The sequence below is a fragment of the Drosophila persimilis genome, unplaced genomic scaffold (genome assembly GCF_003286085.1).
Source record: "Drosophila persimilis strain 14011-0111.01,24,50 unplaced genomic scaffold, DperRS2 tig00000124-arrow-pilon, whole genome shotgun sequence".
In the NCBI taxonomy this organism is placed as follows: domain Eukaryota; kingdom Metazoa; phylum Arthropoda; class Insecta; order Diptera; family Drosophilidae; genus Drosophila; species Drosophila persimilis.
Window position 1 is genome coordinate 3,572,323 of NW_020825294.1, and position 16,362 is coordinate 3,588,684.

A 16,362-nucleotide genomic window follows, 5' to 3' on the forward strand; every position below is an offset into this window, starting at 1 on the left:
GTTCCATTAAACCTAGACTAAAAGACATTTAATAAGAATTACATTCCTTGATTGGCGGGAACCAATGGAAATGTCTCATTAGTGACCGCAGGAAACGCACCAATGATCCATTTAAGAGAAATAAAAATATAAAAGAGGAAAACTGTATGGAAATTGTACACATGTAGCATTACACAAAACATTTTTTCTACATGACATTTTACGCTGCGGTTCACATCTCCACTTAGCCCAGACACCACCTTTATACCTAATTTGTGCAGTACAACTTACTCTTATACAACTGTGTCTCTCTTTAAATATGTGTGGTGCTCTTAATATTTTCTATTCAGCTTTTTTGTCCTTGTGTAACTTCTGGTGGAACTCGTTCACTGCCTCCTTGGGGCACTCTTTCACTGTCAAGTCATTAATTAGGAAAAAAATAGATATATTAAATGAAAGATCTACTAAAAGATATACATATGTATATAATAATAACATAGAGTGCTCTTATTAAAGTGGCTGGTAGGCACTTTACTTAAAAGAAAAGGAAGGCGAGAATCGTAAGCATCGTGTGATTGAGCCATTTCTATTGTCTCTTCTTTGCCTGCAATTGCAATAGATTAAATACTCTCTTAATCGTTCACTCTCTTTTCTTTACACCTGTGGAGCGCTTCGATCGTGACCTTACACAATATCCGCTCTCTTGAGCAGTTGCTGCATTAATACAAATATTCTAAGAGAGACTTTCCTTGTCTTAATTCTCCTTTCCTCTCACTGCCCACTTCAGCTTCTCTCTCGTTTCAACGATCAGTCCGTAATTATTGTTAATACGCGTAGTAGTCTCTTCTGTCTTCTAGCAGCTTCAAACCAAAAGAGAGTCGATTTTTAATTCCTCTTTCACTCTTTATTCAGCTCCTCCTTCGTTGCTCTTCGCCAGTCGAGCCCATTCGGCCTTGCCTGCAGTTCTTTCATTTCGTTTGGTGCTTCGTGCCAGCGGGCGGCCACTTCGTGCGTGGGTGTTTTCTGTGTGGTGCTCGTGTGGCTCCGCTTCGGCCTGGCCTGCTTCGTCGTTTTAGTTGAAGCTTAGTCGTCGCAGTGTTTAGTACGTGTGCAAGAATGCTGTCGCCTCGCAGGGCCAGCTAACGTGAATCGCGCGTGAATCTTGTCGTCGTTCGTTTCAGGCTACCGTTGCTGGTCGTTGTTTCGCTAACCGTTTGGGTCGTCCTGGCCGTCGTGTGTTCGGCTGCGCTAATCGCAATCTAAAGATAACTTATTGAAATATTAGAATATCTAACTGTACAAATAAGCGCGTGACTGAAAGAAAAAGCAAAACTAAAGGCAAAAGCAACAGCAGTCGGGCAGGCGTCAGAAGAAGAATAAGGCAAATGCTGTTTGCGTGTTTTTATTTTACCGCAAGAAAAAATCCTCAAGTAAAGTGAGAGCAGCACTTACACTTACTCTTACTCCTCTCATACTCACTCTCTCTTCTTTAACGGGGGCTTTAATTGCTCTGCTCTCGTTTTTTGGCATACATTAAAGCAGAAGCAAAAACAACAGCAGTGTCGCGCTTGTGTTTGTGTGTGTTTCATTGTGTATTTGGTTGGCTGTGTGTATGCTTTTGATGGTCACGTGGTCAGCCACCAAGTTGGCCTGCCAACTTGAGCGTGGAGACAAACAACAGCAATCGCAGGAGGCAGCAAGCAGTGGCCGTCCACCCATAAAGGATTATCATAGCGTTGAAAGCAGGTAAGAGTGAGTCTCCGCCGGCTATCATCTTCCAGCAAACTTTAAGAGCCGACTCTCAAGAGAGTGCCGCAGTACCCTGTGGCATAGCTGTAAAATTTGCGGTTTTAAGCGCCAGTTTTTCGCCCGCAACTTGTATTCCCACTGTACCGTTGGCAGTGCCACCCTCCGTGCCACCCTCCGTGCCCCGCTCTCTGTGTGTGTTTCCCGGAACCCCCTGTCGATTGCCGTAACTTAAAAAGCGCCAACTGACTGCCGGAAAAGTTGCCAAAAACTTTTGCCTAAAGTTTATTTACTTGTTTTTTTTTTTCCTTTCGCTACCGTTGCTTTCTCACTCTATCTCTCTGAGTGGTGTGTGTCTTCTCTATTTTGCTCTTTTACACTTCTGGCAGACTCTTCTCTTTTGCCTATCAGCGGGTGCGTGGGTGAGACAGAGATCGCGAGTGAGCGTGGGAAAAAGATAGACAGCAGCATAAAGGGGGATAAAAGCAGAGCTGTCTTTGGTGCACAAATTATCTTCATAACGGTTAAAGCAGGAGCTTTCTTTTGGGACTTTTAAAGAGGTATTTTTTCAAGGAAACCGCTTTGATTTATTTGGGAAATTCTTATATTTGTTGGAATTATTCTATGAAAAGAGTTGCTCGAGGAGAACACTTGTTTTTCCCTCAAAAACAACCCACTTATAAGCCATCCTGCACCTGCTCCACCAGTCCCTTGATTTCCGAGCTTCCTTGGCTTCTTTCGACTTCCTTCCTTCCTTCCGACTGGCGCTGCCGCTGTCGACTGTTTATTAAATTTGTATGTTGTCTTTCATTAGAGGGAAATGTGTGGGAAAGCTGAATGAAAAGTGTAGGAAAAGTGCCAAGTGCTGTTTCAAGGAGCAAACTCCTTCTCGAAGGAGCAACTTTATTTGCCATCATCTAGTTTGTGAGTGAAAATAAATAAATTAGTTAAATAAATACAAAATTCACAGAAAGAAAAGCGGGTTGTACGGCAAACTGTCATATTTATAAATTTCTAGTGAAATGTTCTCTCCCTCTCTCTCTCTCTCTCTCTCTGTCTCTCTGTAATTTTTTGACAATTAGAACATGCAAATAGCCCTCCGACAAATCCTTTTTGAAATGAAGGACACGCACGACCCCAAAAAATGGGACTGTCACGGGATACAGATACAAATAAAGATACAGATACAAAAAGATACGAATTCCCGTTGCCTGCATATTTGATACCCAAAAACATTTTTGACAATTTCCCCGTCGCTCCCCCGCCCCCCCAAAAGCTTAATGGCTAATAGACCTTGAGAGAGAGAGGGTTGAGGGGAGGGCAGAAGGGTGGCAGTCCGTGATGGCAGAAGCAATTGTTTTGGGGGCAGCAAATTATAGGCGAAAAGTCAATTATTACACAGCGCAAAAACAGAAGTTGAGGAGCATTTTTTTTAAGTGTATGAAAATTCCATTTTTTGGGAACCTTTTTGGACCAGAAATATATTATAGTTTTTTGGCAGGGTTGGGCAATAGTTCTAAAAAACTTAAATTAAAAAAAAGAGAAAAGAATAGAAATAATAAAAAGTAAAAAATGTTGCTTCTGATGAAAATATATTTTATATCCAACGGCAGTACCAAATTTTAATGCAATTTTCTCAGAACAATTTTCTGCATGAATCTTTTTTTCTATCACATATTAATTCCTATATAAAATAGTACTGGCATTCCAAGGATATTTATAATACCAGAGATATTCTGCCATTAATCTTTAGACTCCAAATAAATATTCTGTAAATATTTCTGGCAAATAAGAAGACCTTCCAATACTCAAACTTTTATTATAAGTGCTTCCCCTCCACTTTTCAACATTCAAAGCACCTCTATTTTTCTCCAAGTGTAGTCAAACACAAAATGAGAGATACATTTGGTGTTTTTTTTTAGATATTAAAATTTCCAGTTCCCAAAGGGATTCCACACCGCAGGAGGGACGGGGGTTTGGTTTTGGTTTGGGTTTTAGTTGACAAAAAGATACGTTATATATGAGGATATGTGGCTTATCAGGAGGCACTTATATTCCCCTGTGTATAAGAGTGTGTGTGTGCGTATGTGTGTGTGTGTGTGTTTGTGTACTTCAAAAAGGCATTAAGCCAGAGCGTATAAACAAAAGTTACGCATACCCCGTAATGCCTTAACCGTTGACGGGTTAATGTGATTTTAATGTACTTTTTACCCCCTCACCCCCTCATCTCTAACCCCCACCTGGATCCCTGGCTTGCAGAGAACTTACTCCTCCCTCTCCCCCTCCCCCCTGCTGTGAGTGCCCCTCCCTCTCTCACTCTTTCTATCTCTGAGTGGGTTTAAGTTTTATGCAATGCCATTTCCCCATTTCTTCTTTTTCTTTTCTTTTTTTTTGCATTAAGAAAAGTTGTTCCCTTTTATCCCTTTATATTTATGCAAATTGAAAAGTAAATGTTTCTATTTTATTTCACTTTAATTTGGATTAAAATGCGATCCAACAATTAAGCAAAAAAACTTTATTGCATTTTTCTGAAGCGAATTAACAAATGAAATTAAGGCCCACAACAAAAAAACGATTAAAGAAATTGGCAAAATATTTACACATGAGGGATGGTTTTTTTTTGGGGAAAGAAAAATATGTATTTTTGTATCGTTTTTTATATGTTTTGCTTGAAATTAACGAATGGTTTTTTATATGCATTTTCCCTTGGGCGCTGGGAATATTCTGTAGGGATTTTTACAATAATAATAATAAGTGCGGGGCCTCAGGGATTATTTTAAATATTTACATATAAAAGTCAAAGTTCTGTTGCAAATATCGATAACAAAAATAAAATAGAAAATCTTTTTTTAAGAGGGAATCCATAATCATTTAACAAAACGCAAAGAGAGTGAAACAAATAAATTCAAGAGCTCGAACGGAGCTCTTAAAAGGGGATCCTTAGGGGAGACTTTTACTCGATTTAAAGACTGGAAAGACAAAGACTGGAAACGTATTTTGTAATTTATTTTTATGGAAATTTATTTTGTAAAGGGAGAACAGGAATTACGAGGCACTGCAGGGGCTCTAAGATCTCAACTTTCTGAAGCATAGAATTTAAATAAAAACTTCCAGCATTAAAATTTCTTCTCCTCAAATAAAATGGCCTAAAAAAATCTGTATATCAATTATATTCCATTTAAAAATTCGTATCTTCCGCTGGCAGTACGCGTAGTCCTTGCCACAGAAATCGAGCACTAAGCAAATGATTTCCTGGCACAGAGACAAAGAGAGAGAGACACCTGCCTATCCAATTACTTTCCTCTGGGCTGTCGCTTGCATTTCATTTTCCCAGAATCCCCCCCCCCCCCCCCCCCCCGCTCTTAGGAAACACTTAAACTCCTCTTTGGAGCCCCTTGGAAACGCCCCTCTCTCTCTCTCGCCCTCTCTAATTCACACAAAAACCTCAAACAAAAGGTGAAAATTGTTTTGGAATCATCTGGCAGTACCTGCCAAAGAAAAGCCTCCATGAGAGGCAGCAGACATCTGCCCCCTCCCCCCTTCCCTCCTTCCTTCCTTCCTTCCTTCCTTTAGTGCGTTTTCGTGCCTTGTCAGGTATTTTGTTTTTGCGGCGTTTTGTTTTTGCTGTTAATATATAATATACTTTTTTTATGCCTTTTCATTCTGTTATTGTTCAGATCGATTACCGTTACAAGTGCCAGATACTTGAGCGTGAAAAAACAGCGAGGGAGAGAGGGGGGGGGGGGGGGAAACGCACGTGTCTACAAGTCGCCTTTTATTCCAGTTTCTGTTTCTGTTTGGATGTTTGCCTGCTTCTGGATGTCTGTCATTAGGAAGATTGATTTCAAAAGCGTGGAATGCCGCAATTTTTGTGTGTGTGCCACCGCCGCCTGCCCCATTGTTATGTGTGGCACGCAATCCTCAAACGCAAACGCAACCTTCAACAGCTGCAGGACCCTCATGTTGTGGCTTTCCGTTTTGAGTTGTGTGTTTTTTATATTCTTTGTGTTTTCTTTTTCACTCATTTTAAATTATATTATGTCGCTGATATTTTTGGAATATTTTATTCAGAAATAAGGAATATTAAATGTTGAAATTGGTATTTGCTCTAGAGGCTACAATTTGATTGATTTCCTGTTGTAGGAGGCTGTCTTTTATGGTGGGAAAGTACTTGAAGGGTACTGCACATTTCTTTTGGTAGGGGAAGTGTTTTAACCCCAGATCTATTATGTGGTTAAATTAATTTCTATGTGAATCTCGGAAATATCTTAAGATTGAAAGCCAGAAAGTCAGCGTTTTTTCTTTTCAAATACGATAGAAGTTTGTGGCAGGCTTACTTACGGCATCTTCCCCTAATTTCTGGTAAATTTAAACGATTCCTTTTCATATGATAGGTGGCACTAGAAGAACATGTTTCTCATAAGAAACCACGTGCCAACACTTTTGAGCGACAATTTTTAGTCCACTTTTTCGTTTAAAAAATGGCAAAAATTAATGTAATAAAATAAAGCTTATAGAAATGACCCAGTCTTAAAAAGAATTGATTAATTTATCGAATAAAATGATTTTTTTTTGTGAAAATTGCAATGGAAAAGTTTTTAAAACAGCTGCAAACTGTAAAGTAACTGCTGGGCGGGCCAGCACTGTAAATAATTTGGCCGAATGTTTTTTTCTATTAAATTCACATTTTTATAGGTTTTTATTCAGATTAAAAGATTCTCTTTTATGCCCTTGATTTGATAAATCATTGATTAGACCATTTTTCGTTTAAACAATTGTGAAAAGTAATGCTTTCAAGTCACGCTTATAAAAATTAGCCAATCTTAAATATGGCGATGGAAAAGTTCTTAAAAAAGTTGAAAACTGTAAAAACTATAAAACTGCTGTGCCAACAGTCCGGCACTGAAAATAATTTTTTTTTATATATATTTCACATTTTTATAGCATTTTATACAGATTATAAGTTTTCTCTTTTATGCCCTTGATTTTATATATTTTTGATTTCATTTGTTCTTTGATATTTCTACCTTCAGTAGTTAGTTTTTCTTATCTAATAATTTTAAGAACTCAAAAATGTGTCTTCTTTTTAGATGTGTTCAAAAATGTTTAAGTTTTTTTATTTTTTTAAACCAAAAAAAAAATGGAAATAAAATTAAACTTTTACTCCTTAAATGATTAAAACCCATGGGAGAACTAACCAGTCAAAAAAATAGAGCTCTTGTAGGCCAAAATGTTGGTCTGTGTTTCTTGGATTAAAGGTTGGGGGGAGAGTCCTTCGTTGTTGGTCCTTAGTCCTTTACTGCTGCTGTGGCGTGGGGCTCTGCCGCCTCTCTCTTTGCATTTATATTGTATATTCAATGATGAGTATGTTATTTTACCGAAATGAAACATTATTTTGCGCAATATTTTCGCCTTTTACGATGCCAATCGTGACGCCCCACCACCCAATGGCAGGCCCCCCTCGCAGCGGGAATGGGGAGGGCTACTGAGAGCCAGCAGCCAGAGGTCTACTGATGCACTGGGAGAAAATGAGCTATGGAATGTTGATCCAAATGGATTTATACCTTTATTCTCTATCCAAGTCTTGGGATCGGTTTAAGATATAGAAAACTTCTTTTTTGAGGGCAAAAACTAGCACTTCTTTTTCTCTCAGTGCATGGCATATATCCACCTGCCCCTCCCTCGCCTCTCAGTTCGTTTCGCGTCTCTCTCTCGCTCTCTTTCGTCTCCTACTTTTGGCTTATCTGCAAGTTTGATGGATTTTTATCCCTTTTGGCCGCCTTTTCCCCATCATGTGTGTGTGTTTGTGTGTGTGTGTGTGTGTGTGTGTGCCTTCCCTTACTTTTATTATTCCTTACCTACCTTACCCCCTGACCTTTCCTCGGGCTTCGTCTTTAGCTTCATCTCCATTTCACCCTCTACCTCAATGGTTTTCCCCCTCGCCCTCGAAGGCTCTCCTCTCTTTTAAGGGGCTTCCCCCCCCCGCAAGCGGAATTTTGTTTCCTGTTTTGGGTGTTGGGTTTTCCGATTGCGGGGGGTTGGGGCTTTTTTTTTGGTGCAGTTTTATTATGCCACCACCGCCATAAGACACACACACACACACACACACACGCATTTTTATTTTTATTTTTATTTATTGTGTGTGTGTGTTTTTTTTTCCTTTCGTTTGGCCCTCCTCCACTTGGCATTTATTTCGTTTATATTCGTTACTTGTAGCCCTCTCTCTCTCTCTCTCTCTCTCTGTCTCTGTCTCTCTCTGTCTCTCTCTGTCTCTCTCTGTCTCTGTCTCTGTCTTTCTCTATCTGTCGGTCTCTGTTGGGCTATTGCTCTCTCCCTCTCTCAGTCTTTTTCTATGGCTACTCTTTCAAGGGGGTAATATGCTGTTGACAAAGGCACTTTAAAGATCAGGAAACACTAATATCCGATTCGAATTACACGATAATGAAAGGATCGTTCTTAAAAGAAAAATCACACCTTAACATTTTGGCATTTTTGGGTCATTCGTCTCATCAGTTAAGTTTTAAACAAGTCTTAATGGGAATTTTAATACAATCTTTACAGATTAGTCTTAAAATAAAATTCTTTATGAATTTTTCCTCGACTTTTTCAAAGGACTGCAATTGGCATAAGGTCCTAGAATTCCAGAACTAATTCCCATAAATACTAGATAAATTATACAAATTTTTAACTTTTTCAAAATTTCTCTTCCCACCAATTTTGTTCAAAATCCTGCAAGTTTATTGGGTTTGATGGATCTGCTAGAGTATCTTTAGATTCTCTTTGCGAAAAACCCATCTTTCATACTGGCTTTTTTGCTGCTTCCTGTTTTCATATCCTGTTTTTTCTTCTTTCATTTTTTTTTTTTTTTTGGTGGCGTTCGTCGGCGAATTTATAAATATAAATGAGTTTTGCTCGATGAAGGTTAAATTGAAATTTACTTTGGGTTTTCCCTTTACCAAAAAAGAGAAGGAAGCAGGGGCAAAGGGTGTAGAGAGAGAGAGAGAGGGAGAGAGAGAGGTGTCTGGAAGGAAGGCCAGAAATAAGTTGTTTAGCTGATGATTGGAGGGGCGTCTGATGGAAAACCTTCTTCCGAAAAGTAGCCCCCACCACATACACTCTTTATTCTTTATTACTCTCTCTTTTCCCCTCTCTTTTTGGGTGATTTTAATTTTGATAAGCAACAAGCCGCCGCATATTCGTATATATCTTTTTTCCTGCCTTTTTTTTTTGGGTGTGAAAACTTTATTTGTCTGGTGCTTCCTTTTGTTTGGTTTTATCATTTGTCAAACGCAAGAAAAAGAAAAAAAAAAAGAAAACTTGCTCCAAATTGAATATTTGCATAAGTTTATTGAAACAGCGGCGGTGGTGCAGGGAGGGGGAGGGGGGGCTGTAGCAACAGCAATATTTGACAAAGGAAAAAGTCCTTTCTGCCGTGGAGATCTGCGGCATCTGTTTGATTTGTTTGCTGAAGGGTTTCCTCTGGATTCCCTGGATTCTTGATTTTATGTGTCATATTTGCGGGTGTCTGTCCGTGTGTGGGGGAGGGGGGACTGGTGTACCTTTTGTGGGATTTTTGGAAAAGTTTTGCAAATTAAATTAGAAAAGTATTTTTAAAGGAAATTAAATTAGAAAAGTATTTATTTTTTTCTTTTTTTTTTTTGCAGAAAATGGAGTTAAATGGAGACTCTGTTTGGGGCTGTGTGGAATTTTTTTTTCTTTAAATAATTTTTAACAAATTTTTGGGTAGCTGTTGAGTTCTCTATATCTCTCTCTCTCTCTCTCTCTCTCTGATTTAAAGTCAAAAATAAATGTAAATAAATTCCTGAAAGCCCTCTGTTTGGGGTTCTGATATTTTTTTTAAGTAAATTTTATTCCACTTCTTTCAAAATATTTATTAAATTATTCTCGCATATCAAAAATAATTTTTATTCCGTCACTTTTTAACACTGATAAAACATGTTTGCAACACTGGTATTATCAGAGATTTTTGCATGGCTGATCACCCTTAAGAAACGCGTATTTTCCCACTTATATTTCTACTCAACATTTTTCCCCTATTCGGAGAAAGACAAAAAGAAAGAAGGCTAGAAAGAGGATTACCTTGGGGGCTATAATATCTGATTTAAAACTATTGTTTTTGGGATATTTTTCATTTGAAATTAACACAGAAATCCCACAATTTAGAAGTGAGAAATAGTGATTACAAAATAAGCCTAGGAATACAAAAATCATTCATAGAAAAATAGTTTTCGAATTTTCCTAGCCTCAAAATTTTGTGATTTTATTTTCCACTTCTTATTCTTTTTTAATTGAATATTCAGTGGAGTTTTTCCCCATAAATAGTTTATATACCCATAATTTATATTCTTTTATTTTTTGTTTGTTTTTGTTTCTTGTGTTTTTGTGGGAAATTCTAATTACCAAAAGTTTGTGGCTTATTTTGGATTCATTTGTTTTCTCATCACTAAATGTGGCATAATTTTTGTCTCATTTTAAGTGAAAATCAATAGGAAATATTTATGCCCGTTTCCCGTTTTTCCATAAGCAATTTGTGGCCCGCTTTTCCTGCTGGCCATAATCCTGGGGCATTAGTGGTTCGGTCCTGTCTATGGCAGGACATTTGGTGGGACATTTGGGGCACATTTGGGGGGAGAGCATTCGATGGATCACTCGTGGATGGAACTACCATCAAAGTTAATCATCGAAAACAATTTCTTAACCGCAAAGTGCATATAAGCAATAAATATAAATATAAATATAAACATATACGAGTGTATCCGTAAGATACAAAAATACTGGCAGTGCGGCAGATACATAAATTGCTGGGCATAAAGCCCCAGCGGCTTAAGTGTTGGCCCATATGTCAAACCCCGTGGAAAAGCGAGCATTTCCCTTATATATCGGAAAACATAAATCTCAACGACACTAAAAATCAGATATCGAAGAGGGAGGCGGCGGGTAGGGGCTGTATATGGAGATTGTTTCGCGACACCATTAATGCCATATTATGAACAGTAATTTTCCTTAAATTTTCTCGCATATTAAACAGGGGAAAAGCGCTCTACTGGTCGGTCGCTCGCTCGCTCGGTCGGGCATGTTCCGAATGATTGCTTCAATAACCACGAGAAAAAAACAAGAGAGAACAAGAAAAACCCATAAGAAACAGAAGGAAAATACAGTGGAAAGTAGGGAATGGAGTGGTGGAGGAAGTGAATGACTGACCGACCGACCGACCGACTGAATGAATGAATGAGTGAATGACGTACCAGAGACTACTGCATGATGGACTTGCCGCTCGGACTAAGAGATTTTTCGTCTTTTTTTTGCACATGATAAAAATTTATTTAGACCAAATAGAAAAGAATGAGACTTGGGGGAACAATAAACCAACACGGAACAAACAACAACAACAACAACAACCGACGAACCAGTTCGAGAGAGCCCCAGACACAGACACAGACACAAAGAGTGTGCTAGAGAAAGGGGGCAAGATAAGAGAAGGGCGAGAGGGGGGGAGGACAGGAGAAAGACCAAGCGTTGGGGCAATTGAGGGTCAGGAAACGGCTAGGCAGCCATTGACAGGCAGGGGCAGGCAACCCCAGCAATTGTTGCAGGAGCAGCAGTTGCTGCAGGAGCCAGTCCAGGAGAGAAATGCCACACAGAACTATTGTCTAGATTGCTTGTGTATGATGTGCTTGGGGGTGGGGCTGGGGCTGGGGCTGGGAAACCTTGCCCCAGGCACTTTACTCTTTCAGACCCTTCCTCTGTCCCATCGTCTGTCAGTCCGTCAGTCCCAGGCACTGAGGCAGCCACTGAGAGAGCGACAGCGACAGGCCACTGACGAGCCACTGCATGCAATAAAATGTGTCTATCAAATGTGTGTGTTTCGTTTTCATTCCTGCCTCCAAGTCCAATGTTACGTGTATTTAATGCTCTCTAAATTTTTGGACGGGGGTCGATTAGCTATAAGAAGGGGTTTGAGGTGGGTTGAAGGGACTTGAGGACCACAGGGACACCCAAAAGGGAGCCCCTTTTTAACCCCAGATTCCCTTCACTTTAGGGTACCTTCAGAGGGCATCCCTTATTCGTTTTTCCCCTCTTTTTGTTGGTTCCATTTTGCCCTCTCAATGATGTTTTGTTTTATTTCATTTTGCTTTGGTTTTCCAGCACACACACACACCCAGCCCCCTACCCCCCTACCCGCCCCCCTCGATGTTTGTCTATTGGTCGGTTGATTCTGTTGCTCCTCGGCCTGGCCGACGTTTCCGTTTCCGCTCACTGTACGCCATGTTGATTTTGCCTTGGCCATTTGCCTCTTTTGTTATTTGTTTTTCGGTTCGTGGCATTGTGTGTGTGTGTGTGTGTGTGTTAATGTGCGCACTCGACTGTGCGCGAATTGCTCAAGTGTACTCGTAGTTCAAGTTAGGGCCATCAGCCAGAGCCCCATCCCCCTGCTGCCGCTATTGTCCCTCTAAAAATTATACTATATTTTTCCCACTGGCTTACATCTCCCTCTCTCTCTCGCTCTGTGCAGTTTTTAGTATAATTTTGCGCTTCTATTTTTTTTGTTGTTGAATGAAAACAAATTTTGTAATAATTGCCCAGTCGTCGCGTCATTAGTTTTATCATCATTTAAGGCTTGGGGTATGGGCTAGGGGTGCCCTTTCATCATTTATTATTATTATTATTATTATTATTGCTTCTCACATTGTCACCTTTTCGGCTGGTCCACCCCAAGCCCCTCTTTTGCTTATCTTTAGGCCATATTTTTGGTCGCTTATTGCCACTGTCTTACATTCTTATCATTATTAAGGAGCTGCGGTGCTTCGGGGTACTCCTCCTGGGGATGGGGGCCTCTTTTCTACTAACAACATTTTTTTGACGACACTCGACGGACACGTTGACAAAATGACAATGGGAGATAGAGGATAAGGACGAAGGAGCAGGAAACGTAGGAGGATGTGGGAGAAAAGTTGAAAAAAAACGCCGCCTATTGATTTGCCTTTTTCGCCTATCTCCTCCGTCCCCCCTCCACCCCCACCAACCCCTCAAAAATGCCAGGGTTGCCATCTGTCTCTTTTGTATCTAGCATCTTTGTATCTGTCGGGGCCACCTTTTGTGTCCTGTCCCGTTTATTGGCGCTACCTTTTCCTTTTTCCCACCTTTTGTCAGCTCATATCTTTTTTTTTTGTTGGTGTTTTCCCACCTTTAAGTTTTCTCTGTTTCCTTTTCCTTTCCCTTTTTTTTATATTTGCAAATCATTATTATTTCTATAGAAAAAGATACATGAGATGTGTCTTCGTTTTTTTTTTTGTCTTCCTTTTTCGGTGGATGTCAATTTTCTTTACCTTTATTTTCATTCGAAAGTTACTTTGTTTTTTTTTTTTTTCGGTGGAAAGCGACAAGCCAGCGATATTTCCCTTCGGTTCTTTTGTGGCAGCGGAATATTGCTTATGGGCGAATGTTTTTATCGATGGCAGGCAATCTAAGGGATGCGTTTTGGAGGAGGATTTGGGGGGAGGGGATGGGTGGAAGGAAAGGAAAGGTAGGGTTGCAGGATGAACGGAAATTGTAAATCTTCTTCGTTTTGTTGGCGGCTTGTTGCTTTATCTTTTTACGAAATGGAAAGCACAACGGAAACGGGTTGGAATTTGTTCGAGTTTTGCGTTGATTGTGAAAAGGAATATTTACCAAAGGATGAAAGATCATTAATAAAACAAAAGAAACGGGGTATAAATATTTGTTTAAATTTTAGGAGTATTTATTAATTTACAAAAGGGGATTTCAGAAAAGAATAATCTTCCGTATTTTATTTGATTTATTTCCTTTTAAAGGCGCTTGAATTTCATTAACAAAATGCAGGGAATGCAGAAAATAGTGCAAAATGTGACACGAAATGCAACAAGAAAAAAAAACAAGGCAAACAAACAGGAACGAGCACGCACACAAATCCCACAAGACTTGAATGAACCTGCCTTTGCTCTGGCCATCCCGTTCTGCCCTTCAGCGCTTTAGGCACGAGTCGCTCTCTGGAGTGTGGGTGCTTTTTGTCTTTTGGTTTCACTGCGCTCTCTCCCTCGTCTAGTGCTCTGCCTATGCGCGATCGTCAAAAATATACAGACCGCAAAAAGTGCTTGAGTTGTTGTAGCTCCCTCCTCCTCCCACGCTGCCGACAGAGCAATGCCGAAGCAAAGGGAGAGTGCAATGCCGAAGCGAAGCGATAAAGCAATGCCGAAGCAAAGTTAGAGTGCAATGCCGAAGCGAAGCGATAGAGCAATGCCGAAGCAAAGGGAGAGTGCAATGCCGAAGTGAAGCGAGAGTGCAATGCCATAGCGAAGCGGGAGAGTGAAGTAGCTTTGAATATGAGCTTATCGCTTGATCTCTCGCTTGCGGGCGTACAAAGTTCTGCTCTCTTTTCGCTTCCCTTTCTATGCTAGAAGCAGCTAAGCTTTTCGAAATGCTTGCGGTTTGTAGTGTTTTTGCTTTGCTCATCGCACGCAGTTTGTGATCAGCCCAAGAAGTCGCCTACAACCAGTGAAAATAAGCGGGTGCGTCTAGATTCCTGACCAGCACTTCTCTCCGTCCACCACTCACGGCCGCCCCCCGCCACTCATCGATCGTCCTTCCACAAGTTCTCACCTCTGCCATAATTATATACCTTTTAAATTCCAATGCCCAATGCCTAATGTTGCTCAATCAACTTGGATTCCACCGAATCCCCCAATTCATTGTGGCCCATTTTCCTACATTTTCCAAACAAGGTGACAAAACTTGTGCTCTCATTTTTTTTACTTTTTCTTTTGAAGAAAAGTTTTCTAAGCAAAATTGAAGGGCGGGCGGGGAACCTGCCAGCACCGCTCCTGTGAAACCCAACAGCTGTGCAGTGGAGAGAGGAGTATCTGTGTTTGGGAGAGTATTTATGTGCATTTGTGTGTCTGTGTGTGTGGTCTTAAGGGGGCGTGTCGTCTTACAACTCGATAATTGCGGCTTCAACTTGACTTTAACACAGAAAAAAAAAGTAAAAAACTAAAAAGAAAATCAAGAAAATCGAGGAAAAAAAAGGAAAAGAAAAAGCGCAAAAGAACGAACGAAAGAAAGAAAGTTGTTGAACTTTTTAACTAGCCTCCGAAACTAAAAGAAAACTTTTCAATACTCAAACCCAATGGATTTTCCACCACTACTACATATCTCTCTCTCTCTCTCTCTCCCTCTCTCTGTCTCTGTCTCTGTTTCGTTGCAGCTGCTGCCCGAAAGGAATATCGAAAATGTGCTTCCATTAGAACGAACGGAGGAGGAAAACTGCAGCGGGAAAATCTGGAAGCCAAATCCAACTTAAGTCCACATCAAATTAAAATCAACAAGCGGCGGAACGGAGGAGCGGACCCCCCCTCCCCCAAGAAGAGGGGAAAGCCAAGAAAAATTATAGAAAAATATATATAGTGAAAGAAAGGCAAAAAGGAAAAGGGAGCAAGGAAAAGCCGTGGAAAATGAAGTGCAATAAAAGTCAAATGGCCACGTTAACAATGTGGAAAATTTTTATGGCCCTGCTCTGTGGAATGGCACTGCCGCTAATGCCAGTCACATTAGCGCGCCTGCATTCCACATCCGGCGGTGGCGGAGGAGGCGGCGGCGGGGGAGGCGGCGGCATGTCCAGTGGTGTCCTGGGTCCTGGCTCTGGCGGCGGAGGATCCAGCGGCGGCGGATCTTCAGGGAAAGATGCACACGGTAAGTCCTTTTTACGCTTGTCCTTTTTTTGATTATTTTAAATGGCAGCAGTGGCTGCCGGTCGCACTCTGGCGTCCAAAGTCCAATAAATAAATTTAAATATTTAACTAACTTGCATTCAGAATGCGAATGCGAAGAGTGCCGCCCGTCGCGGACGGAGACTGCAGCCAGTCCGAAAGTTTGCCAAAAAAAAACACAAGAAAAAAAAAACTTAACACCTCGTTGCAACGTTCCGAGGCACGTTGTTGTCGTGGCACGTGTCCTGGCATTTATGATTTCATTCCCTGCTTTCTGCTGTAAAAGCCGAGGGCAGTGCTCCTACTGCTCCTCCACCCGGCCGCCCGGCCGCCCCGCCTCCTTCTGGGGCGTCTCCTGCCTGGCTGCTCCTCTAAACTGTTCCATTAGCACCCAAGCAAATGCTTGTGGAATTTTAAGAGCAGGACACAGGATACACGGGACACACAGGATACTGGGTTTATGGCAGTAAAGTTGGGTTGTGCTGGCCAGAGGAACTCACGTAGTCATCCACTTTTGTTCAAGTACAATGCCACCATCTCGTCCCAACCCTAATCCAAATCCTAATCTTATTTCTTCTTGTTTTGAGGTGATATTTTGATCATTACGAATGCAGATTACGGATTAAATTGTGGTATTTTATTAGAGCGAATAAATTGGGGTTTGCCGGAAAGAAGGATTGAAGTTTAAGAACTTTTCAAAGTATCTTAAACAATTATATTTTTAGAGGAAGTTTGGGAAATCGAGGTACAAATGGACTTTACATGAAAATCAATTAAGTAAAACTTATTAATATTGAAATAAAAATACATAATTTATACATCATTTTATCGGATATAAAATATATTTTATTTTATAATTTTTTAGATTATTTTATAATTAAGTTTTTTATTTGTA

The 16,362-nt window shown here is 40.4% G+C and overlaps 1 protein-coding gene across 1 annotated transcript in view; it reads left to right on the top strand.

Moving 5' to 3' along the window:
* Positions 1 to 15,248: 15,248 nt before the first annotated feature.
* Positions 15,249 to 16,362, top strand: part of LOC6593664 (neural cell adhesion molecule 1) — a 73,750-nt gene continuing 72,636 nt past the window's right edge. The window contains exon 1 of the mRNA XM_026987341.1: positions 15,249 to 15,450. Within this exon, the coding sequence (XP_026843142.1) occupies positions 15,249 to 15,450 (202 nt within the window). The remainder of the gene's footprint in view (positions 15,451 to 16,362) is intronic.